Below are 24,627 nucleotides of genomic sequence, written 5' to 3'. Positions count from 1 at the left end.
CTGCAATTTGGTTGCATTCTTCCTTGTTCTTGCTTGTGTTCTTCGATTCGCAGGCAAGGATTTTAGCCTTCTTGGCGAGGTCAACCGTGCAACGCCGGTTGATAACCAGAGGAGACGTGGTGCTGCGATTGCGGGGTTTCGGATCGTGTTGTTCGGAAGCCGGATCGACTTGTGTCTCGTTTCCACCAAATCGAGAGTTACCAGAACCTTTCGGAAGATCGGGAACCCTTGTTCATATTAAGTGGTATTCAGAGCTTCAGGTATACCGTCAGGTTCATATCTACCCTTAGTTTCAAGTGTTTTCGCCTTCGTTCCATAGTCCACTGCCATATCGTTTTTTTTTTTTCCTGTCCTACAACCCTTCCGCGCCTTTAGCCTTTGCATATTTCAGTTTCAGAGTTCGTCGTGTTGAGTTTGTGTCCTGGTCAAGGTCTTGTTGCTGGTTAGGTCGTATTAGAGTCCAGTTCGTGTGTTTTCCCCCACCGTTTCCATCAAACCCTAGCCTCCGTCGCATATTTTCCCCACTTTCTTCCCGTTTTGTCCTCTAATTCGGAGTCGTTTCTCAAATCGGGCATAACTTTCGCATACGAACTCCGTTTTCAGAAAAGTCATAGAGTTTTTCGCATCAAAACAGCGTTTCGGATCCGTTCGTCCCCCGCTTTGCGGGTTTGGCGAAATCAGAATTCCCAAATTCGCCTCCGAAGTTTGAGTTTTCAATTTCCAAATATTTTTCTCATTTTACGGCTGAACTTCAGAAAATTCTATAGGCCACGTCTTTCACTTGTTTAAGCTCAAATTTTCTGTGGTTCCCTCTTGTGTGCTCCTAAGTGAAAAAAAAATATCAAAAAAATAAAAAGAAAAAGTCGAATTTTCCGAAAAAAACAACGACAGCCCAAAAAAATAGAAAAAAGAGAGGGGCAAAAGAGGAACAATATCTAGAGGAGCACATAGAGAAGGGCAAAGTGAGCTGTGTTAGCGTGTGCTGTTTAGTTCTTTGTTTATGTTGCTCTTGCTATCCATCATACTTGTTTCTCCACCTTGTTTAACACACATACTTGGTACTTGCAACACTTTAGGCCAGCAACGAGAATAAGTACTTGGGACTATAATTCAGCATTACTATCTGTTTCTGATTTGTGTTCCACATATACATATTTGTTCTCTTTGTGTGCCTTCCAAGCCCCACAGATTCTTCTGGACAGCACTGGTTTGCATCCCTGCAATCGCTCGCACGCCTTCCAGGTATCCTTTGCTTTGCTGGTAAGAACCCTGGTAAGAGCTTGGTAAGGTGTCTACCTTTGCTGATCTTGATTGAGAGGCACCACTCCACCTTTGTAGTACGATTATTAGGGGTAACCTTCACTGTTTGTTGTTGTGTTTGTTTCCACAATGTCAGTTGAAGGAGATAAAACGCCAAAGGATTTCAAGGAGTGTGTCAGCCAAGAGCAGCTACAAGCTGTTGTAGACAATGCTCAGAAGGAGATGAGGGAGACAGTCATCAAGGCTGTCACTGAAGCGATAATTGAGATGAAACTCGCAAACGCGGTTGAGCGGGTGGACAAACGGTTATCCGAGCTCACCGACAGGGTAAATGCTTTGGAAAACCGTCCTGTGCACAACGAAGATGTGAATGGAAGCAACACCGGTGATGAGTTGTATGATGGCGATGTTAATGTTGATCCAGCGGCGACATTGCAAAACAGATTACGGCGTCGTCTTCGCACTAACACCACAGGTATGGGTGGCGTTCCACATCACCACCACCATCGAGGTATGTATAATCGAGCTCCTGAAGATCCTTATGCTAAGGTTAAATTTACTATACCTTCTTTTTCGGGACATTATGATGCTGAGGGATATCTTGATTGGGAGATGACAGTAGAGCAAAAATTTAGTGCCCATCAAGTACCTGAACAACATAGAGTTAGACAAGCCACTAGTGAGTTTAAAGATTTTGCTATTATTTGGTGGACTGGTTTAGCTGCAGATGGTGCCACACCTCGTACATGGGAAGAGCTTAAGGTTGCTATGCGTGATAGATTTGTTCCCCCATCTTATCATAGAGACTTGCGTAAGAAATTGATGCGCTTAGAACAGGGAGATAAATCTGTGCAGGATTATTATGGTGAGCTTCAAAAGGGCTTGATGCGTTGTGGCATAGTAGAGGGAAACGAAGATTCTATTTGTCGATTTTATTCGGGTTTGAGACGTGAAATCCAGGATATTATTGATTATAAAGAATTTAACAATGTCAACCAGTTGTTTCAGTTTGCTATGCTTGCAGAGAAGGAGTTGCAGGGGCGTGAGCAGCAGGGCAAGTACCAGGCCAGCACCACATACACGCCGCGCACAGGACCATCCTTTGGGCTGTCCAAACCATCCACTTACAGGGCTCCCTCACCAGCGAGCAAGCAACAAGCAGCTACGGCACCAAATCCGGTCACTACACGACCTTCAGGCTCAGGTAAAAATTCTGTTTTGCAGGGACCTTCCAAGAGTGCTTCCTCTGTTGCATCAACGGGACGCACCTCTGGCATTCAATGCCGTCGCTGCCATGGATTCGGTCATGTGCAGAAGGATTGCCCAAGTCAGCGGGCATACATTGCAACGGAAGATGGGTACATCAGCGCCTCTGACATTGAAGAAGAAGAAGAACCAGTTGTTGAGGAGAGCAACGAAATCTTGGACAGTGATGACACAGCGACCTATAGGAGCATCATTGTGCAGCGGGCGCTCAGCACAAAGGTACAACAACCAGAGAAGCTGCAACGCCATAACTTGTTCCAGATTTTCTTCGTCATCCAAAATCGGCGAGCACGTGTCATCATCGATGGAGGTAGTTGTAATAATTTGGTGAGTTCAGATTTGGTCAAGAAGCTTGGCTTGACCACATGCCAACACCCCCATCCATATAATCTTCAGTGGTTTAATGATGCTGGAAAAGCTAAGGTAACACAAACTTGCAGAGTTTCTTTTTCCATTGGTTCCTATGCTGATTATGTTGACTGTGATGTGGTACCTATGGAAGCTTGCTCACTTTTATTGGGTCGACCTTGGGAATTTGATAATGATGCTATACACCATGGTAGAAGTAATACATATACTTTTATGCATAAAGGAAAGAAAATTACTTTGGTTCCTATGACCCCTGCTGAAATTGTACAAGCTGATAAAGAACGAGCTGCTAATTTGCGTGATACTAAATCTGAAAATCAGCAAGTTGCTAATTCTCTTTACCCACCTAAAAAGGATAAGTCTACACCTAGTTCTAAGGTAGAGGGCATAAAATTGAAGGGTGGTGTTATGCTTGCACTAAAAAGTGACCTTGCTGAAATTTCTAATAATGATATTTGCTACACCTTGGTTTGCAAACGAGTTTTGTATTCGCTTGATGATGTTATTAGTTCGATACCTCCTGCTGCCACTAACCTTTTGCAGGAGTATGAGGATGTTTTCCCAGCTGAGATACCCCTGGGACTGCCACCTATGAGAGGGATAGAGCATCAAATCGATTTGATCCCGGGAGCAACATTGCCAAATTGTGCTGCGTATCGAACCAATCCCGAGGAGACTAAGGAAATTCAGCAGCAATTCCAAGAGCTTTTGGACCGCGGGTATGTACGTGAGAGCCTTAGTCCTTGTGCTGTTCCTGTGATTTTGGTTCCTAAGAAAGATGGTACTTGGCGTATGTGTGTTGATTGTAGAGCCATTAATAATATTACTATTCGATATCGCCATCCTATTCCTAGACTTGATGATATGCTTGATGAGTTGTGTGGCTCTGTAATTTTTACAAAGATCGACTTGCGTAGTGGTTTCCACCAAATTAGAATGAAACTTGGAGATGAATGGAAAACAGCTTTCAAAACTAAATTCGGATTATATGAGTGGTTAGTAATGCCTTTTGGTTTAACTAATGCACCTAGCACTTTCATGCGTTTGATGAATGAGGTTTTAAGAGCTTTTATTGGACGATTTGTGGTGGTTTACTTTGATGACATATTGATTTATAGCAAGTCTTTGGATGAACATATGGATCACTTACGTGCTGTTTTTAATGCTTTACGTGATGCACGTTTATTTGGTAACCTTGAGAAGTGCATCTTTTGCACGGATCGAGTCTCTTTTCTTGGCTATGTTATTACTCCACAGGGAATTGAGGTGGATGAGATGAAAATTGAAGCCATAAAGAGTTGGCCGGTGCCCCAAAACATCAAACAGGTGAGAAGTTTTCTTGGACTTGCAGGTTTTTATCGTCGTTTCGTGAAGGATTTCAGCGCCATTGCTGCCCCCTTACACGAGTTGACAAAGAAAGGTGTGGTGTTCCATTGGGGTAAGGCACAAGAGGAGTCCTTTGACACTTTGAAGGACAAGCTTACGCACGCGCCATTGCTGCAACTTCCAAATTTTGGTAAGACCTTTGAGCTAGAATGTGATGCTAGTGGAGTTGGCATTGGAGGTGTTTTGATGCAAGAAGGTAAGCCCGTTGCATACTTTAGCGAAAAATTGCATGGCCCTGTTCTTAATTACTCTACGTATGATAAGGAATTGTATGCACTTGTACGTTCTTTAGAGACGTGGCGTCATTATTTGTGGCCTAAAGAATTTGTTATAGATTCAGATCATGAATCGCTTAAGTATCTTCGTTCTCAACATAATCTGAATCGTAGACATGCTAAGTGGGTTGAATTTATTGAATCTTTTCCTTATGTTATCAAACACAAGAAAGGGAAGGATAATATAATTGCTGATGCTTTGTCTAGACGATATGCTTTGTTGTCCCAACTTGGTTATAGAATTTTTGGACTTGACTCAATAAAAGAACAATATGTGCTTGATCCTGATTTTAAAGATGTATTGCTGAACTGTAAAGAGGGACGTACATGGAACAAGTTTGTGATCAATGATGGATTTGTGTTTAGAGCTAACCGTCTATGCATTCCAGTTGGTTCCGTTCGTCTTTTGTTGTTGCAGGAAGCACATGGAGGAGGATTGATGGGACATTTTGGTGCTAAGAAGACGGAGGATATGTTGGCCACACATTTCTTTTGGCCAAAGATGAGGAGAGATGTTGAGCGGTTCGTGGCACGCTGTACCACATGTCAAAAGGCTAAGTCTCGCTTGAATCCACATGGTTTGTATATGCCTCTTCCTGTTCCTTCTATTCCTTGGGCAGATATTTCGATGGACTTTGTTTTGGGATTGCCTAGGACTAAGAGGGGGAGGGATAGCATTTTTGTTGTTGTGGATCGTTTTTCTAAGATGGCACATTTTATACCTTGTCATAAAAGTGATGATGCCGTTTATATTGCTGACCTCTTTTTCAAAGAGATTGTTCGCTTGCATGGTATGCCTTCTACTATTGTTTCAGATCGCGACGCTAAATTTTTGAGTCACTTTTGGCGCACTCTATGGAATAAGTTGGGTACAAAACTATTGTTTTCTACTACTTGCCACCCACAAACTGATGGCCAAACGGAGGTAGTGAACCGCACTTTGGGTACCATGTTGAGAGCTATTTTGAAGAAAAATTTGAAGATGTGGGAAGAATGTTTGCCCCACGTGGAGTTTGCTTATAATCGGGCAACACATTCTACCACCAAGGTAAGTTCTTTTCAGGTAGTGTATGGTTTTACCCCTCGCGCTCCTATTGATCTTTTGCCTTTACCTACCACTGAAAGAACACATAGTGATGCTAGTGCACGTGCTGATTTTATTCGTAAGTTGCATGAAACAACTAAAATAAATATCGAAAAGATGAATGAAAAGTATAGAATTGCTGGTAGTGAAGGTAGGAAAGAAGTCAAACTTGAACCGGGTGATTTAGTGTGGTTACATTTAAGAAAAGATAGGTTTCCAGAGCTGCGTAAGTCTAAATTAATGCCAAGAGCTGCTGGTCCTTATAAGATAATTGAGAAAATAAATGATAATGCATATAAACTTGAGTTGCCACCCGAGTTCGGGGTTAGTCCTTCTTTTAACATTGCAGATTTGAAACCTTACTTGGGAGCCGATGATGAGCTTGAGTCGAGGACGACTCCAATTCAAGAGGGGGAGGATGATGAGGACATCACTCCCTCGGATACATACAATGATCCTCCATTGAACTTTCAAGGTCCAATCACAAGAGCTCGCGCACGACAATTAAATTTAGAGGTGAGCTCGTTCCTAAGCAACTCTTTATATAATTTTGAGAATAGATTACTACCTAATGATTATGTGTTGTTTAGGAATCATGGAGAGGACAAGGAAACACATAGAGGAAGGCTTGGAGGCGTGGAGGAGCAGCTAGGACGTCCAACAACAGCAGGAGGTCCAGTCCAACTCGAGTCCGAATCAGCCTCGGCCTCCAGGACCAGCGAGCAATAAAATGGACGCCCAGGACGCATCCGGACTCCGTTTTCGACGATTCACATATGGTTGGAAAGATAATTTCATAAGGAAACCAATGGCGTTGGTTTGAGGTCCAAATTCCTTCTGAGTCAACGGGAAACGTTGAAACAAGTCAGCGTCCAGAATCTGTCCCGGTGCTGCGTCACCGTTTTTGGTCCGTTGGGCCATGTATCGTGTTGGAGTCCATTAGGGACGCGTCTAGGGGTCCTTGGCCGACCCTAATCCTTTATATACAGTAGCCGCCGCCCTAATTAGGGTTGGGTTTTGCTTAGATTATTCTGTCAAGAACAGTTTCGCCGTTTCGTCGGTTTGTGAGACCCCAACTCGTGAGATTAATCATTCATCTGCAATTTGGTTGCATTCTTCCTTGTTCTTGCTTGTGTTCTTCGATTCGCAGGCAAGGATTTTAGCCTTCTTGGCGAGGTCAACCGTGCAACGCCGGTTGATAACCAGAGGAGACGTGGTGCTGCGATTGCGGGGTTTCGGATCGTGTTGTTCGGAAGCCGGATCGACTTGTGTCTCGTTTCCACCAAATCGAGAGTTACCAGAACCTTTCGGAAGATCGGGAACCCTTGTTCATATTATATGCATCGCTCGGCGCGGTGATACTAGAACTACTCCCGGAGCAAACTAGTACCACTTACAAGCCCGCCCGCTCACACTATCGATGTCCACACCCACAAAGCCACAGCTGCGAAGGTATTCAGCTCGCCTTACCATTAGATCGGCATGTGGTGAGTAAGGTAAGTGCTAAAGCCAACTACCCCGACGATCGACGTTAAACGATGCAAGCGGCCTACGATGTCCGGGTCCCTTCCCGAACTACCCCCGAACTTTCCTTGAGGGCAGATGACACCCCTAACACCGCCTACATCTCGTCTCATACTCACCACTCAACCAACCAACACCAACAACTCAATACGGTAACCATTGTGAAAGTAATTTAACCTATAGCTCGCGAACGATGGGACGTTCCACCGCTCGACTTCTACTGAGGACCTATGTATTGCTAAGCATCTCGCATCCCTTTTAAGTTAGACTTATCATGAATAAACTCAGGCTACAAGGATATAGATCAACAATAATTCAAGGTAGAGACAATGCGATCAATATAGGTTCTACCCATAAAAGCCCGACATCGACTTCCTATACATGCAAACCTATACATAAGCACAATTTATCAATATTTAGACTTTATTCAATTCAACTGACAGGGTTCAATATGATAGATGCTTGCCTTGCTGTTCAGGTCGCTGCCCATAATTTTCTTCGCTCTCCTGGAACACCGTCTCGACGTCCTCTAAAAAGAATAACGCGTGCAATGCCATGAGTATGGATGAAATGCAACAATGCATGCCATAGGATGCGCAAAACGTGTTAAAAGTGCAAACATGCGAGCTAGAATAAAATTGGGACTCAAACCAATTTGAAAAGTTGCTGAAAGTGCGGAACCTCCGGACATATGCAGACTATCCGTAAAATTATGCGGAACATCTAGACATTGCGCAACTCAGGGATTCTCCGGACTATCCGAAGATTTCTTTGGACCTTCTGCATTTATGCGAACCTTCCGGACATTTTTCCGGACACTCCGAACATTGACAGAAAATATGTTTCCGTCGATTCATTGATCGATTCAACTTGAACACTAGACACACTCTACCTAAACATAGCCATACACTATATGAGGGGTTTAGATTCAATTAATTACGAAATGTTAAGATTGAAACCATTTCAATGACTCATTAAACCTCAACGCGTATTTTATTAACCAACGGAATTCAAACACTCATCTCATGTCTCATAGTATTTTTAATGTATAGAGCATGTTAATACAAGGCTAACAAAAGTGGTTTCATAATTTTAGGATATGGCAACAACTAACCGTGACCTAAACAAGCCGAAACACATTTAATTAACTCACTAATTCTCAAAAATATTTTCTGGAGTTCCAACATTTTTAACATGTATTTCACACTCATATGAAGCTAACGCAACTGGTCTCACGTCATTTGAAGTTTGAATGAATTAATTATGAATTTTACAAGCCTCAACGCGTCTGATGAATAGTAACTACGGACCCTCCGCACTTTTATGCGGAACCTCCGCACTTTTGCAGACTATCCGCACTTTTTTGCTAAGGTTCTGGACTGCGGAACCTCCAGACAATTTTCAGGAGGTTTCGGACTTTCCAGAACTGCTCCTATTTGAGAGAAAACTTTGCCAAATCAATTTACGATCTTTTCCACTCTAAAGAGGACATATTTGAGATGGTTTATGAGTCTAGAATTCACTCATCAATCTAGCAACTCGATTTCTAACTCAAATCTCATCTAAATCCTCATTTTGGTCCAAAATCTCAAAAACTCAAGAACTTTGCTAAAACTCAAAATCGATCAATCAAACCACAAATTCTTGCTATGGGGAGCCTAAGAGACTTACTCAAGATACTTGTGTAGCTGGGTGACCGTCGGGAAGCGGAGGAAATGGAGAGAAATCGAAGAACTCTGGTGTTTCTTGTGCTTCAACCATGAACACCAAAAGATATCGAATTCGGCTCGAATCTTTCAAGAAAATGAAAATAAATTAGACGGATAAGTAGCTTATGAGCTCTAGAATGCAATGGTACCACATGCATATGTCCAATCCTTCACTTGAGCTCGGATTTTGGAAGAAAATGGAGAGAGGGAGTGAGAGCTTGAGTGGGGAGGGGGAGCTGCTACTGCTGCACGTGTGGGAGTGAGGGAGAGTGAAGAGGAGAGAGAGTGGGCAGGTGGGGGCTGCCCAGTTGAGTGGTTGGAGTGGGTGAGGTGTGGGGCCCACGTGTAAGTGAAAAGTGTCCATTTTCGCTACGAATTCAATTCTTTTCTCTTTCGGATTTCTTTCTCTCATCCAAATGATTTCAAACGAATTGCATTAATATTTTGAATTATAATTACGTAAAATTAAACATAATGCTTAAAAAGCATGATTATGCATAATTACGTGATTAAGAATTCGGGACGTGACACCTTGTTGGCTTAAAGCTTGTTGACCCTCCGACTTGGTGTGGAGCAACGGTAAGACACGTGTATAAGGACGCGGAGACCGTTATCTTGGTGGCTCAGGCCTCGAAGTGACCACGATGGTAAGTGACCGGAAAAGAGGTTAGTAGTGAGATTTTGCCTTCGTAGCTTATCATGTTTGAGACCTTATCTTGATGACTTGATACTCAAGAGCTGTCACTGGAAGAAACCAGGAGCATAACCTTTGAGGAGCTTCAATATGAATTAGTGGTGGCATTCATCTCATCGATACCACGGGATAAAAACTATTTATGTCGAGGTTGTCTCTATACCTTATTGACATTTCTGTATTTACATACTTACAATTTATCTTACTAAGAGTATGTTACAATCCTCTTAAGCAGTAGTGTAAACATACTATATAAATCTAGAGCACATTTAGATAGAAATTAATATAAATTTATCTTATAAATTTTTTTAAATTAATTTATAAAATTTCTAAATATTTTAATTCATCTTATCCTAAAATGTCACCGTTCTTCACACCGATGTGCAAGTCGGCAACTGTGACTGATCACACGTTGAGGACCCTGGAAAACTACATGATAAAATTCCAGGTCAACGGACCATCATCGTGATGTAAGTCAAATAGAGTAGAAATAGTGAATGTACTAGGTTTAAGAGCTTTTGGATGTAAGAAGTAGTGGAACCGAGTTGTAACTGAATTCTACTGTGTTATAATATTGCAGTCGTCTTTGCACCATCTGTAATATTGAACTGATTGTGATATTCACCGTGAACCCAAACACAACCACTGGCTTCACAAACCACATTGCATATTGCGCTAAACATACCGTCTATAATATGGAACATATTGCAGTCTGTTTCCAAGGAAAACTATTGGTATACATTGAACAAATTGCAGTCGATCTTTTAGCAAATCATCTGCTTTATTTTGGTAATTTCAGACGGTATAACAGGGAAATCACTTATTATACAAATCATTGCAGACGGTTTTGTCTTTTTGAGGTGATATGGACGAGAAATAACAAATACAATATGTAGTAATGAACTACTATGTAAAAAATAGATAAAGAAAATATAAAATTAATGATGAGTTATTAAGACCTGTCATTAATTTACTATCTGATCTGAACCATGATATAGACCCGCTACTAATGAATAATCATTAGTGATGGGTTGTATTACGATCCATCATCAGTGACAGGTCGTCCTAGGCCAGTTATTATTAATGAGATAAGTTGTGACTCATTACTAATAACTAACTTATCAGTGATGAGTTGTCCTACACCAGTTATTAGTGATGTGTCAAATTATAATATATCACTAATAACATTAATTTTTTATTTTTCTCTTATTTTATCTCATCTCAACATCACTACATGGAAACTGAAACAAGGCTGTAAGAAAAAGAAATAGAAAAAAAATGTAGGGTTGTAAACTTTGTTCTACTCTTAACACCTAGCATTTGTCAAATACTTAAGATACTCGTTGTTATTAATTTTGATTAATTGTGTTGGAGTTGATTATTTATTTTACCCTAGTTATTCATTGTTATTTGACATACCCTTTCATTTTAAATAAATGAAATGCAATATGTATTCATAATTTTGTTATTTTTCTCACATCAGCAACCCTAGGAGATGAATTATTGTATATTTTTACTCAAGTTTGATATAAGGGGTGACAGCTATGGACATAAACGCGTGCTTCGAAAATAGTGCAAAAACTTTATGAGGTGAGAACTCAATCTTGTAAACCGAATTTAGCCTTGAAATGTTTTTTGAATTCGATAAAGTGGGAGAGAAATGGATGTATCTTTTTCTGTAGATATCTAAAGAGTACAAAAATATTAAAATCAGAGTTCGTATACAAAAGTTAGATCTATTTTTACCGAAGGCACTCTGAGTCACCCATCAAATTGGAATCATTTGCATGAGATATTCAGAAATTCATAAAATATTAATACAAATTTGGATGAAGAAATTTATATGTAAAATTATAACCCTTGATAAAATTTGGTAAAATTAGTCATTAGTGACGGATCAAGATCATGATAGGTCAAAATTCTGACCTGTCACTAATAATATTCGACAAAAAAGGTTAAAAAAAATAAAATATCTAATTTCTATCATAACTACATGATAAGAGATGTGGTAAAGGGCTACACGCGTGAATGGGAGGTCGTCAATTTGATTCCCACACAACGCAAATTGAAAGTAGTATGAAAAATAGCGTAGCTTGTAGGGTTTATACGATGGACCTACATTGAGATGGCTCGAGTGAGAAAAATATTTTTGTGTGTTTTCATGACAAAAAAATGTAAAATATTCATTGGATATCAGTGACGAGTTAAGATGACGATCTGTCACTAATGATAGATTCATCAATAATATATTATAATATGTCACTAATAATTTTTCATTAGTGACACATTTAAAATAATAAGTATGAGACATATCGTTTATCACTCATCACTAAAAGTATTTTTTCACGTAGTAAACCGTCTGTAACGTGGAGCATGGCAGATGGTTGGAAAACGTATTCAATATTTTGGGTTATTACCGACCCTTTCGAGCTTAATTACACACATTTTTAGCTATCATACTACTCCGGTCTATAGCAGTGCTAATTTTAGTTTTCGTATCTAGAAATCATGCTATGCACTACCGGTCCTCAGGCTCTTCGAAGCCCCTGTGCTACACATGTCAGAAGCAACGACGGGTGTTCAATACCTGAATCTTCTGAAAATACTAAAAATTTAGCCCTGTGTCATCCATGCTAATCCGAAACAAATATTGCTCAAATGTATGGATGAAATGCATGCCGACTTTTTTACTTGTACACTGTACCCTAATACATAGCTCATTAACCTCTAACTTCAGCTTGAACTGTTGCCAAATTTTCACTTTACGAAACTTTTTCCTACTCTGGGTATATACTCAAGAACAAAGGCTAGCTTCGATCTCTTCAATCAAGAAAACTAAGACTTCAACTCTTTATTGGAAAAAGAAAGATTTTTCTTGTACATAGCTAGCTAGTCGCAGGACAAACATGATAAAAGGGAACGAATCACGAGTAGCAGCATGTGGAAACTCCACGTGTAACTCATCCGGCTTCGCTTCAACTTACTCCTTTCGTCATGGTTTATTCGTAGGAGTTCAAACAAATTTATTTTCATAGAAATAAATAAAAGCTAATACTAATAATAGGATGGAAGTATGTCTGCAGTGTGCCGATACAACCAAAGATCGGAGTATTCCTTGGAGAATGTTGCATGTATGAGTCCCAAAACTCTCCTATGTTACGTGCAAACTGCTTTATAGGAATAAGAGAAAATTTCTTATTTATCATCAGAAGATAAGGTGATTTTTTTATTTGTTACTTTACAGAATAAAATTTTTATTTATCACTGATTCTAGTTTTCAATCCTTTCTCGTCATTGTTATTCATTTGATCCATAAAAAAAAATATTTTTCTTAGGGAGAAAATATCCACTGTAGTCAAGTCACCTTGTTATTTTGATATCTATTTTTTTTTAGGAAACACAAGAAATAAGCATACCAAAATTATCTACACAAAAATTTCTACATCTTTGGTATTGACCATAAAAATTAATTCTGACTTTTGATATGTCTAATCATAATCATAAATGTAAACATGCAGCTCCTCTAATGATGTACAAACAACATGACTTCAGAATTCGTATTTCCTGATTTATTCATCCAAATTTAGCATTCGAAAACCCTATGAAATTATAAAGAAATTTCCAATAACTTTCTAATACATCACATTCTATAATTCTGTTTCTAAGGAATCTAAACTTTGATTAGCTATTAGCGGTTACGCCCGAGGCTGTCATCCTTCCTCTAAGGGCAAATGTGTTATTTCTATAGATCAAATAAATGACAGTGACGAGAAAATAATAAAAATTAAAAGCAGCGGCAAATAAAGATGTTCATTTCGTAGAATAGCAAATATGAAATTACCTTATCTTCGGATGACAAATAAAATTTTTTCTCTAAAAACAATGGAGACATGTGCCACTTGTGGTTTTAATCTATAGGATTAGGAGGTACTTTCTAGACCTAAATTCATCATACATTTGTCTAATATATTTCATCCAAGAATGAAAGGCATATTTTATTTTAAAAAAGTTATTTTCAAAGTAAACTTTGACCGTTATTTTTTCTTAAAATATGTTATTAATTACTTATAAATCAATATCATATTAAAAAGTACTTTGGAAAATAAATTTATTGAAACAAATTTTACATACTAAATATACATATAATTTGACTAACCGTCGATTAGACTTATGAAGTTTGTTTTTTGAAACAAAATACATCTAATATTGTTGGACAAGCGAGTATAAAATATTGTCCATCACTGTGACTCATCGTTTTTGCAGATGAGATATAGCTAGGTGTATATCCGTTACGTTACCTTTGGTAAATTTGTACCAATTGTTAATCAACTATACGATTCATAGAAATTGCATGCAAAGTAAAAGTAGCAACATTTACATGAAGCTTGTCAAATAAACGCAAATTTACTGCCCAGTTAGTATCCTAGGCCCTAGCAGTAGAAGTGTAGCGTGTCTAGTGGAGTAGCAATAAGCGAAGCTTAAACCCAAAGCAACATTGCTCAGACAGACCGTAAGATCAGATCAAACCAACTCAACCTCCTCTACCTCCTACCCCTCTCTCTCTCTCTCTCTTCTAGAACGAACAACCCAATGCCGCTCCACCACCCCAAGCACCGCCACCGCGACGACAACCTCCTCCCCTACCGCCGCGACGACGACGAGGCCAAGCCGCGCCGCCCCTACACCCCTACCGCGGCTCCGACGACGAGGCCAAGCCCCTCCTCCGCCAACACCTCCGCCTCCGCCCACCGCCTCCTCCTCCTCTTCGCCGCCGCCTGCTTCCTCCTCGCCGCCGCCTCCCTCGCCTTCGCGGTATCCGCCCGCCGCCGCCCGCCCCCGCCGCAGCCGCCCCCTATCGCCTTCCGCTGCGGCCGCGCCGAGGATTCGCTCCGCTCGTTCCTTGCCTCCTCCTCGCACCGCAACTACTCCACGGGCGACAGGGAGAAAGTGCTCGCCGTCGTTGGCGTCCACACGGAGGTCGGATCCGCCGCCCGCCGGGCCGCGCTCCGCGCCACCTGGTTCCCGCCCAACCCCGAAGGCATCGTAAGGTTCCGCACACTCCCAGAAGCTTGCTAGCTCCTCCATTCCTCCTGCTTGGATCTGGATCGATGCTTGATCTACGTTGCTGTTGCTCGTGCCATGCTTATACTAGAAGCTTCTAGCTGCGTATGCGTGTCGAGCTTGTGCCACGATGGGATCTGTTAAGACGTTGCTTGTGGGCTTGCTGATACTTGCGTTTTTGTCTGCTACAGGTTTAGTAGTAGCTTAGATAACTGCGTTGTCTGTTCCAATAGTGGATGCTCGCTCTTTGGAATCTTGCACATGGATGATTCCGTGATTGTTGCAGACTAATCTTTTCAATTGGGCGGAGTGGGGTGAGTCTTGCTAATTGGGGCTATTTGGTTGATTCTATGCCAAAAGTTACCATAATTTGGCTTCTTGCGAACATGACCTACACCTCAAGACATTATGGCATTCTATCAAATGTAGCAGAAATGAGCAAATCAGTAGACGTGGCAACTTCAAATCATTTGATTCACATTATAAATCATATTCGTACATTAAAATTGGAACTTAAAATTTGTATCGCCCATCTAGTCATTTCGTAAACGAGAAATGTCTTGTGTTAATAGTCCACAAACTACAAATTTGGTATAATAAACGCCTAAAAATATTTTTGTAGTGGGCGCTTGTTGGAAGGGGGAGGGCAGTGTAGATCGTAGTCGAAGGAGATCGTAGGGCGAGGCTGGAAGGATGAGGAACAAAAGCAGATTTTACAATAAGCATCATTAACTATTTACTCCTTTCTCATGGATAAACTCTACTTGAATTGCTCCGAAAGTGCATTGGCAAAATATTGTATTCTATATATCACATTACCAGGACTGGATGTAAAATGCTGGTGTACAAATTACTGCTCACAAAAACATTGTGCTTAGGTCTCAGTATGTCCTCAATAAAAACTTTCCTAAATCTTTTTGGAGCTTATCATATATGACCAGTTTTTATAATATAATTGAAGTGGAGCAGACTTTCATACATATAGTATTACTGTTGAAAATTTTCATCTCTAATCGGTGGGGGATCTGGAAATTGAGTTTTTTTTTTCCTTTGCCTAATTAGATGCCTTAATCCAAATCAGATTCCGACACGGTGTCCATGTGTGATTTACATTTCACGTATCAAGCTTTTTTTAATGGGACACTCAGATCTTAGTTAGATTCTTACGCCTGTCTCCGTTTCTATGTAACACCGCAATGGTCTATACCCCAACCATGTTGATCCTCCAATTTCTCTAGTTAAGGCCATTCATTGGTTAAATGGTTCAATAGGACAAATATTTTGCTATTTTTAACATTTCATTTGTAAGCAATATGTTGAACCTTTTTTTGGGCTTACTATGGCCCCTTTCTTCTATGTTGCAGTTTGGAACATGGCACTGGTTTATCTTTTAGGTTTGTCATTGGACAGCCAAAGGACAAAGAAAAAATGGAAGATCTTCGGAAGGAGGCGGAATTATATCATGACTTCTTGTTTATTGATGCCGAGGAGGATACAAAGCCCCCACAGAGGATGTAAGCTTGTGTATGTTCTTTACCATTGTATTTGTACATGTGAACTTACATGTGATTAATCTTATCTATCCCCCTTCCGTTACCCATTTGATAGGTTAGCATTTTTCAAAGCAGCTTATCACATGTTTGACGCAGAATTCTATGTCAAAGCTGATGATGATATCTATCTGCGCCCAGGTGAAGTCAGTGATTGTGCCATACAGTTATTGTTGCTCAGATCTGTTATATGACTCACATCTCCTGTCGTACTTCTAAGACAGATAGACTCGCTGCTCTTCTTGCAAAAGACAGACCTGAGCACCGGACTTACGTTGGTTGCATGAAGAAGGGACCAGTTGTCAATGATCCAAATATGAAATGGTCAGATTCAAATTCTGGGACATATGTTAGTTCTGAATTGATTGGAATACATCTCTTTTACATATGAAATGGTCACTTGGTCAGTTCGAACTCTGAGACATATTTTGCTTCTAAGTTGATTGGCATACATCTCTTTTACATAAGAAATGGTCAGTCTGAAGTCTGGGGCATATGTTGCTTCAAAATTGATTGATATGCTTCTCTTTTACATACATGCCACTGTTATGAGCTACTGAATTTGCTATCTTCAAATTAAGCCTTCACCCATGGCATGTATTGATATTAGTCTTGGCCATTAAGTCTTTGATGACCCTATTCAGTCTTCAGTGATCATGTCTGTTAATAGTTTGTAGATTTTTAGTGTCATACTAGTTTTGGTCTAAAGTAGTAGTCCTCGTGTATTCCATATACTTGGTCCTTGGCCTACAACATCAATACAACAGTTGTTTCCTATTGAGGGTACTGGGATAACTAGATCGCCCCGCCTAGCAGGCTCTGATCTTTACTTTGTTTATTTCTTGCTTGCCCTAATACACAGCTATTGCCAACTATATATAGCCGGCCAACTGAAGGGTCCCAATCCTAATCTAACTATTAAACCGAATCCAACTCTATCTTCTAGCTGATTCTATCTCTAAACAAATCAAATCCTAAATTGCTAAACTTATCTCCTAATTAAAAAGGTAACCTATCTCCTAACTTGATCTCATGCTCTATTGCACCTATATTCCATAACATTTCCCCAAAATATAACAATGTAGCTTCTTGACACAAATGCTTCTGTCTAAATTTCAGGTACGAAAGTTCATGGGAGTTGTTAGGTAACGAGTACTTCATGCATGCATCTGGTTCACTATATGCTCTTTCTTCTGAGGTTGTTGGAGCTATATCTACTGCAACGAATGATAGGTTGGTCGGTTATTCTACTTCCATCTGTAACAAAGAGTGAAGGCTCTTCCATAGTTTTGTTGACCTTTCTTTTGATCAGAAAAATGGGAAATCCTTAATCGAAGTATTGTGTGCATCCAATAAACTCATGCAGATACTTAATGTTTACGTATGTTTGCACTTAGAAATATACAAGGTACACCTGACTTTTCATATTTTGCAGTCGCTCTTGGAGTAATTTAATTGACCTTTCTTTTCACCTGAAACATGGGAGTGCATTAATCCAAGGATTTTGTGTATCCAAGAAACATCATCCAGATATTTACTAGCATCTAAGTTAAATATATGCAGGGTATACCTGAATTTCCATATTTTGCATTAGTAGTAGAGTTGTTTTATATTATAAGCTCCAAACGAACTGTAGGATCATGACGATACAGAGTACACAGAATATTAGTTTATTCTGTGATTTTTTTTTTCTGTTACTATTTCTTTTTCCTTGCTCTTTGTTTCTTGTATTTTCTAAAAAGTCATTATCCTGTTTGTGCACTTCCCAGCTTAAGGATGTTTGATTATGAAGATGTTACGATTGGCGCATGGATGCTTGCCTTGAATGTAAAGCATGAGAACAACCATGCAATGTGTGATTCTACATGCACTCCTACCTCCATTGCTGTATGGGACCGTAAAAAATGTTCAGGTATGACTTCAGTAAACTACCTGTCGCAAAATCTTAGCAGTAGAAATTCAGATGGGGAAAATTATCATAAACTGAGTTACTGTATACCATTTTAATTTCTAGTAAAAGCAAAATTCCTATTATGTCCCTGCGTTTCATGTTTTATCAGTATCTATAATATATTTGATATCTCAAGATTGTTGACAAGAAATAAGTTTGATTAACCACAACCTTATGCCCTTTATTGGGGTCAAACCCACGCCTGGAAATTTCAAGAAATGTTTAAAGTTGTGCGTATTTAATTCCAGGTTCTTGTAACATAGCTGACAAAATAAAGGAGCTTCACAACACCACTTTGTGCTCAAAAAGCCCAACATTGCCGCCTGAGGTTGAGGAAGAAGAGTAGTATCTTGTGCATTTCTGGCCCTTAGAAGGGACCCTTACTACGGTGATGCTGAATGCTTGCCAGTTGGAACATCGGATTCTTCGTCAACAGCATTTTTTTCATACTACCGTTAGTGGCCTTCTCCGGCAGTGATCTTCCTGCACTACCTTCTTGTCGCTGGCGAGTTCCTGGAGAAGCATCGATACCATCACACGACACGTAGTATTTGAGTGTATACCCCTGATCGAGCTACGTAAACAACAAACGACGAATGTAGGTTCAGATGAAGTGATATACTTTTCAGTAACTGATGAGGGCATTTCTCCCATCCTGTTGGCTGTCCCGCCAAGGAGCGAATTGCACTCAGACATTCTTCGCTCAATTCATGTTCATTGATGTATGTATGTACACAAGCTTGTGATTGTTGGTAGCACTTGGATCTTTCTCTGCTTATACCATCCTGGCCCCCATTTTATGGTAGCTCATGTTAGGTTTGGGATGAAAATGTTGCAGGCTTATGCCTTTGTATGTATGTACTTTCGAGGCCCTGTGGTATCCAACTGTTACGTGTCTACTTCAACAGTTGAACCACCTCCCGTCGTTGTGGTCATCACTCTGATGTCATTTTCTTATCTTTTGTCACTTGAGTCTGAAGCATCTATATTTGAGACACATCGAGTCCAAAGCCTATGCCGGAATACTCAATGATAGGAGTACTTGTTATCCATCTGGGCTGAGAGCAAACTGCAGCTATAAGTGGAATTTTTTATATATATTTTTTAATTTTTTTAAGATTACATATCCGTTTCAAAAATAATGAATTTTACCTTGAGTGAGTGAAATCTTGTTCTCGCCTGTTAAACGGGTAAGACTTTCGTGGCTGCAACGCCGCTCGAGTCAGCGGGCGAGACCTTTTGAGTAGTTAGGCCGGTCCTGCCGATGTCAGAATTTTATTTGATACATTTAGCTAAGAGAGGGGAGGGGAGGGAGATTTGTGCGGTGAAGACCTGCTGAAAAAGATAGGTAATTTTTTTTAACAAACCCGGTATGATGATAATTAGTATTAGGTTTCGACATAGGTTAGATGTTAGATCTAGATTTTATTTTACATACCTGGTAGTATAGCTATTAGAAGTAGGATAAAATGTAGATCTAGGTTTAGAATTAGGGTTGGATGTAGTTCAACAATTAGACCATATTTATACGTATATTTTAGCAATTAGAAATAATATTTAGACATAATTTAGGTATTAGATATAGGATTTAGATATAGAGTAGTCATAATATAAATGTAGGATTTAGATGTGTTTGATGCAGCGAATCGGGAATATATTGTTGCGTATAGATTACATATTGGGCTACGCTTGTAATGAATTTTGCATTGTAGATGTAGTTTAACATGATTCTTTCTGTTATGTCGTAATAATATCATAGTTTTTGTCGATGGGTGCCAAGTGTGGCGGATATGTGGCAGTTTAGGATTTTTATGGGGATAGTGAAATCTTATATAGTCTGGAAGGGGTAGTATTGTTCGTATTTAAGTCAATAGACAAGGGTATATTTAGACCGATACAGAAAGTGTCAGACACTTGTATGCTTGGTTGATGCGGGGTTCCAAAATAGACCCCGAGGTTCAAGAAATGACCATTAGCATTGTCGGTAACCGTTACAGAGAAGATGTGTGCTGGGAGGTGTTCTCGCTCTGAGAAGATGAATTTTGAAGAGGTACTTGTATGATGTTGTGCACAGAGGTTGATCTCCTATGTTGCTTGTGCAATGAAAGAATAAGAAGGCAGTTGTGGAGATACAGGGTGGAGCGTATACGGAGGAGGAGGGTGATGAGGAAGAGTATGATGAAGATGTTGATCAGAATGGTGCACATTCATCGGATTATCCGACTGAACCGATCGGTGAGGTAGACAAGGGGGAACAAATCCCTTCTCTAATTGAACAGATGGAGCAGGATGATATTCAGGCTGATGAAACTCACTGAGTATGACAGCTTGGATGATGAGGATGATGTTCTGGTTCCCACGAATTGAAACAATCCAAACTTCAACAACCTTGTGGTGAATGAGGGGAATCAAGTGGCCTGGGAGTATACGCAGAATGAGGTGACCCAAGGTGCTAGGTGTCCTACTATTTAAGCCATGAATGATGCTGTGACTCAATGGGCGATTTTGCTTCGACGACAATTTTATGTTGTCAAGTCAAGATAGAAGGAATATGATGTGAAGTGCACAAATGAGGGCTGCGTGTGGCGGGTGCATAATTTTAAGGGGAAGTGAGTTGACTATTGGGAGGTGTCGATTGTGGTCGAACACACTTGCATGATGGACAAACTTGAGCGTGGTCATAGGAACATCACCTTAGGCTTTGTCGCCAATGTGATGTACGCCCAGATTATAGACAACCGGAACTACGAACCAGGGTCCATAATCAAGTAAATTGAGGAGGAGTACAAGTACACTATCAAATAAAATAAGGCATGGAGGGCGAAGAGGAAGGCAATTGAGATGAGGTTCGAGACCTATGAAGCGTCGTATGAAAATCTACCATATTCGTTGCAAACTATTGCTCGAAGGAACCCGGGACGTATTACGATATTGTTAAGTACCTATTGCTATCCAAACTTGGAAAGTACGTCATGAAGTGATATTTCGAAGCTTTCAAGAATTGTCGACCTATCATGTGCACCGACGGCACTTTCCTTACCGGCAAGTTCATGGGACAGATCCTGACTGCTATTGGGGTTAACGGGAACAATCAAGTTCTACCGTTGGCCTTTGTATTTGTGGAGAGTGAGAACAGTAATAGTTGGTATTAGTTTCTGTATCATGTGAGGATGATAATTGTTAGTGCTCTGCCAAACGTGTGCATTATACATGACTGACATGTTGGGATACTCAAGGCAATTCTAGATCTGCAAAATGGAATGGACGATAGCTTGATTGGACCTGTGTGGACAGACCTACAGAGTAGGTGGTGCATGAAGCATTTGGGCACAAACTTCTCCCGCCAATTGAAAAACAAGAACCTCATGAACATGTTCAAGAGGCTGTGCGGTCAGAACCAACAGCGGAAGTTTGATGCTCTTTGAAAGATACTGGATGAGCTGACAAAGAAGCAAACACAAGAGGGTGCAGGGAGGCCCATGACGGGAGCGGAGGACGTACCAGTACCTCTTGAGTCCCTGCCAAATGACAATGAAGTTGTCTCACGCGGAGAAGCGAGATCTACTAGGTCATTTAGTGAGTGGATTGAGAATGAGCCCAAGAAGAAGTGGGCTCTTCTCTATGACACAAACGGGGTTAGGTACGGTATTATGACTACAAATTTAGCAGAGGTTTATAACTGGGTGATGAAAAGTGTGAGTGGGTTGCCGCTGGTGGGGATTGTAGAGTTCATACTTCAAGGGACATGCAAGTATTTTAGGGACTGCTATGCAGCAGCCCACATGGCGCTGAATAATGCTATATAATTTACAAGACGAAGATGACTAAGTACATGAAAGACAAGGTGGAGAAGGCAAAGATGCACCAAGTGAAGACCATGGGAACTACAAAATTCTATGCAGGGACAAAGGAAGGAGAGGGGGCAAGCGTGAGAGAGTTATCCACGAGTGCACCATCTTCGATGACATGCACGTTTGCACCTACTACAAGCCGATGCTACTGCATAAGCCATACTCCCATGTGATTGCCGCATGTGCTGTGACGGGGATAAGGACTCGGAGGTTCGTCTGCGACTAATTCAAGAAGGAAGCTCTGTTTGACACCTGGAACCATGAGGTCTATGGTTTCAGGATTTATGGTTCTTTCATGAAGGAACCTAGGCCCGATGCTTTGTTCGTACCGGATCCCGACAAGATGAAGCATAAGAAGGGGTGGCACAAAACTACGAGGCTCTGTAATGACATGGATGAAGCAGAAATTGGACGTCGTGTGAAATGGTGCAGCAAGTGCAATGGAATATGAAATACTTACAAGAAATGCACCGTTGGTGTCCCAAATGTGAACCCCGCAGAAGCAGGTCCGTTCAGGTCTACTGGAGATGGGAGACATCCTCGTAGTCGTTGATCGTCGGTTTCGTCGGCTCATTGAGATTGATTAATGTTGTAATTTTATTTGTGATGGATATTCATGTGCACACCATTGTACTTTACTCGTTCAGTTTCCACAAATAAAGACCAGTCGACATTTCTTACTCTTTGTTTCTTTTCATATAAAAATGTAAATAACTTGTGAACATACAGGTATGGCGTAGCCAAAGCTGCTTGACCCCCAAATCAACGTCAGGCACCATTCGTACTACATCGCTGTGCATGATGAGGAACTCCCGGTACTTCGACCTTGTGTGTCGGATGAGCTAATGAGGATTGATGAGCGTTGGATCCCGAGATTTGTTAATTTTGAATTTATGGTTCCATACTGATTTAGACACGATATTGGTCGCTAACTGTAGTATGCTTGCAGGTTGCGTGCTGCTAGCCTACTTCCGCTGTGTTGGCTCGTGGAGGTGGACGCATTACCGAGGGCCTCGGAGGTGGCAACACGATTCAGCTACAACAGGGCCCTCCTCGCAGCCCTTGTCGACAGGTGGCATCCCGAGACGCACATGTTCCATCTCCCGTGCGGTGAGATGGCATCCACGCTTGAGACGTCTCGCTCCTGATGGACCTGCCTTGCGCGGGTGCCGCTGTTGGGGATAGGGACATGGGTGTGTGCTGGCGGGATGAGATGCTAGGCCGCTTCTCCGTCGTTCAATGGATGGATGGTGTAGCCCCGTTCAGGCCTTTTCCAGCGAATGAGAAGCACAACCCGATGAAGGCCTTTCTCATTCAGTTTGTGGTATGTATATCTTTTAATGGTTTCTCATCTCCTTTATGTTATTTACAGATGCAGATATTTATACTTCTTCCTTGTTTGACAGGCGGACACCATCCACCCATTGGCAGGCGCCGAGGACGTCTCCCGACACCTGGAGACGTATCTCCTATGGTTGTTCGGGTGGGTCATGTTCACCAAGACTCACGGTAACACGGTCTCGATGAGCATGGTCCTCTATGCCAGAGAGGCTGCGGACGCCGACTCGGCGGAGGTCCCGCAGTACAGTTGGGCGTCAGCTATGCTGGCTGCGACGTACCGCGGCCTGTGCGACGGGTGCACAAAGATCGACGACAATGCGATCCTGACCGGGTGTCCTCTGCTGCTTCAGATGCAGTCGTGCGAGCGCATCGCCATCGACAAGCCCGTTGTGGATCTTAGCACGTACCAGTTTGGTGCAGACGGCGTCGATGATCCGACCATGGGGTTCTTGTAGTACAGACGTATGGTAAGTGCAATGCTATTTCTGTACGTTTATGTTGATTGCTTTATTGTATTATCTAACTTAGTTAGGTTGCATAGCCGAGTTGGTCCAGCGTGCAGACACACCGCGTGTACCCGAACTTCGTTCGCCAGTTCGATGAGCCGACGGTGGACTGTGTGCGCTAGTGGCCGTACACGCAGGTCGAGGTACTTCGACGCACTCTGTTTGGACTTTTGGTGCTTTGCCTAAGTGACCGGGAGTACTACCTCACGGCTCGCACCCTTGTCTTCGACATCTGCGTCGATGAGTACTCATCGCATCGCGTGATACAGCAGTTTGAGAAGTTCCAGCCGTGGCCACTACCGTTGACTAGGTCAGTGCCTATCAACATACACATATGCGTGACATTGTAATTACATTTTCATACGACCCACGTGTACACCTTGTATTCACGGACTTATGTTTCTGCAGGTTGACACGGATGGGGGCTCATTCCACTAGCGCTTTTGCGTCGCATGTGCAGAGATGGGTTGAAGAATGGGATGCAACTGTCGAGCACGTCGTGGATGAGGAGTGGACACAGTCGGAGGAGGCGTACGCGGAGTACCTATCATGGTTCGTGCGTCGGACGCGGGTCTGGGTGACGTACACACTAGCCGAGTTTTCACGACACGTGGCGGACGTGCACGACATGTACCCTATGCACAGGGACCAGGCTTGTTCACTTGAGGTACGAATAACCTTACGCGATTCATCATTTACCTCAATTGTCAGCTTAAAAATTGTGAAGTGAGATGAAGTTTATCTTTGTAGAGAGACATACTACACCAAATTGATGCCGATGCATGTGCATAGAGACTATG

General features: G+C 41.4%; 1 protein-coding gene across 1 annotated transcript; it reads left to right on the top strand.

Annotated features, from left to right (window-relative positions):
- The first annotated feature begins 14,063 nt into the window (after nt 1-14,063).
- Nucleotides 14,064-19,067, top strand: LOC133928593 (probable beta-1,3-galactosyltransferase 12). The gene is made up of 7 exons (XM_062375002.1): nt 14,064-14,615; nt 15,993-16,142; nt 16,237-16,319; nt 16,403-16,502; nt 17,298-17,411; nt 17,948-18,090; nt 18,378-19,067. Exons 1-7 carry the CDS (start codon nt 14,158-14,160, stop codon nt 18,473-18,475), a joined length of 1,146 nt encoding a protein of 381 aa, XP_062230986.1. The 5' UTR covers nt 14,064-14,157; the 3' UTR covers nt 18,476-19,067.
- The last annotated feature ends 5,560 nt before the right edge of the window (nt 19,068-24,627 follow it).

Source organism: Phragmites australis, chromosome 9 (genome assembly GCF_958298935.1).
Source record: "Phragmites australis chromosome 9, lpPhrAust1.1, whole genome shotgun sequence".
Classification (NCBI taxonomy): Eukaryota; Viridiplantae; Streptophyta; class Magnoliopsida; order Poales; family Poaceae; genus Phragmites; species Phragmites australis.
Note: the sequence above shows the minus strand (reverse complement) of the source record. Positions and strands in the feature narration are given on the sequence as shown.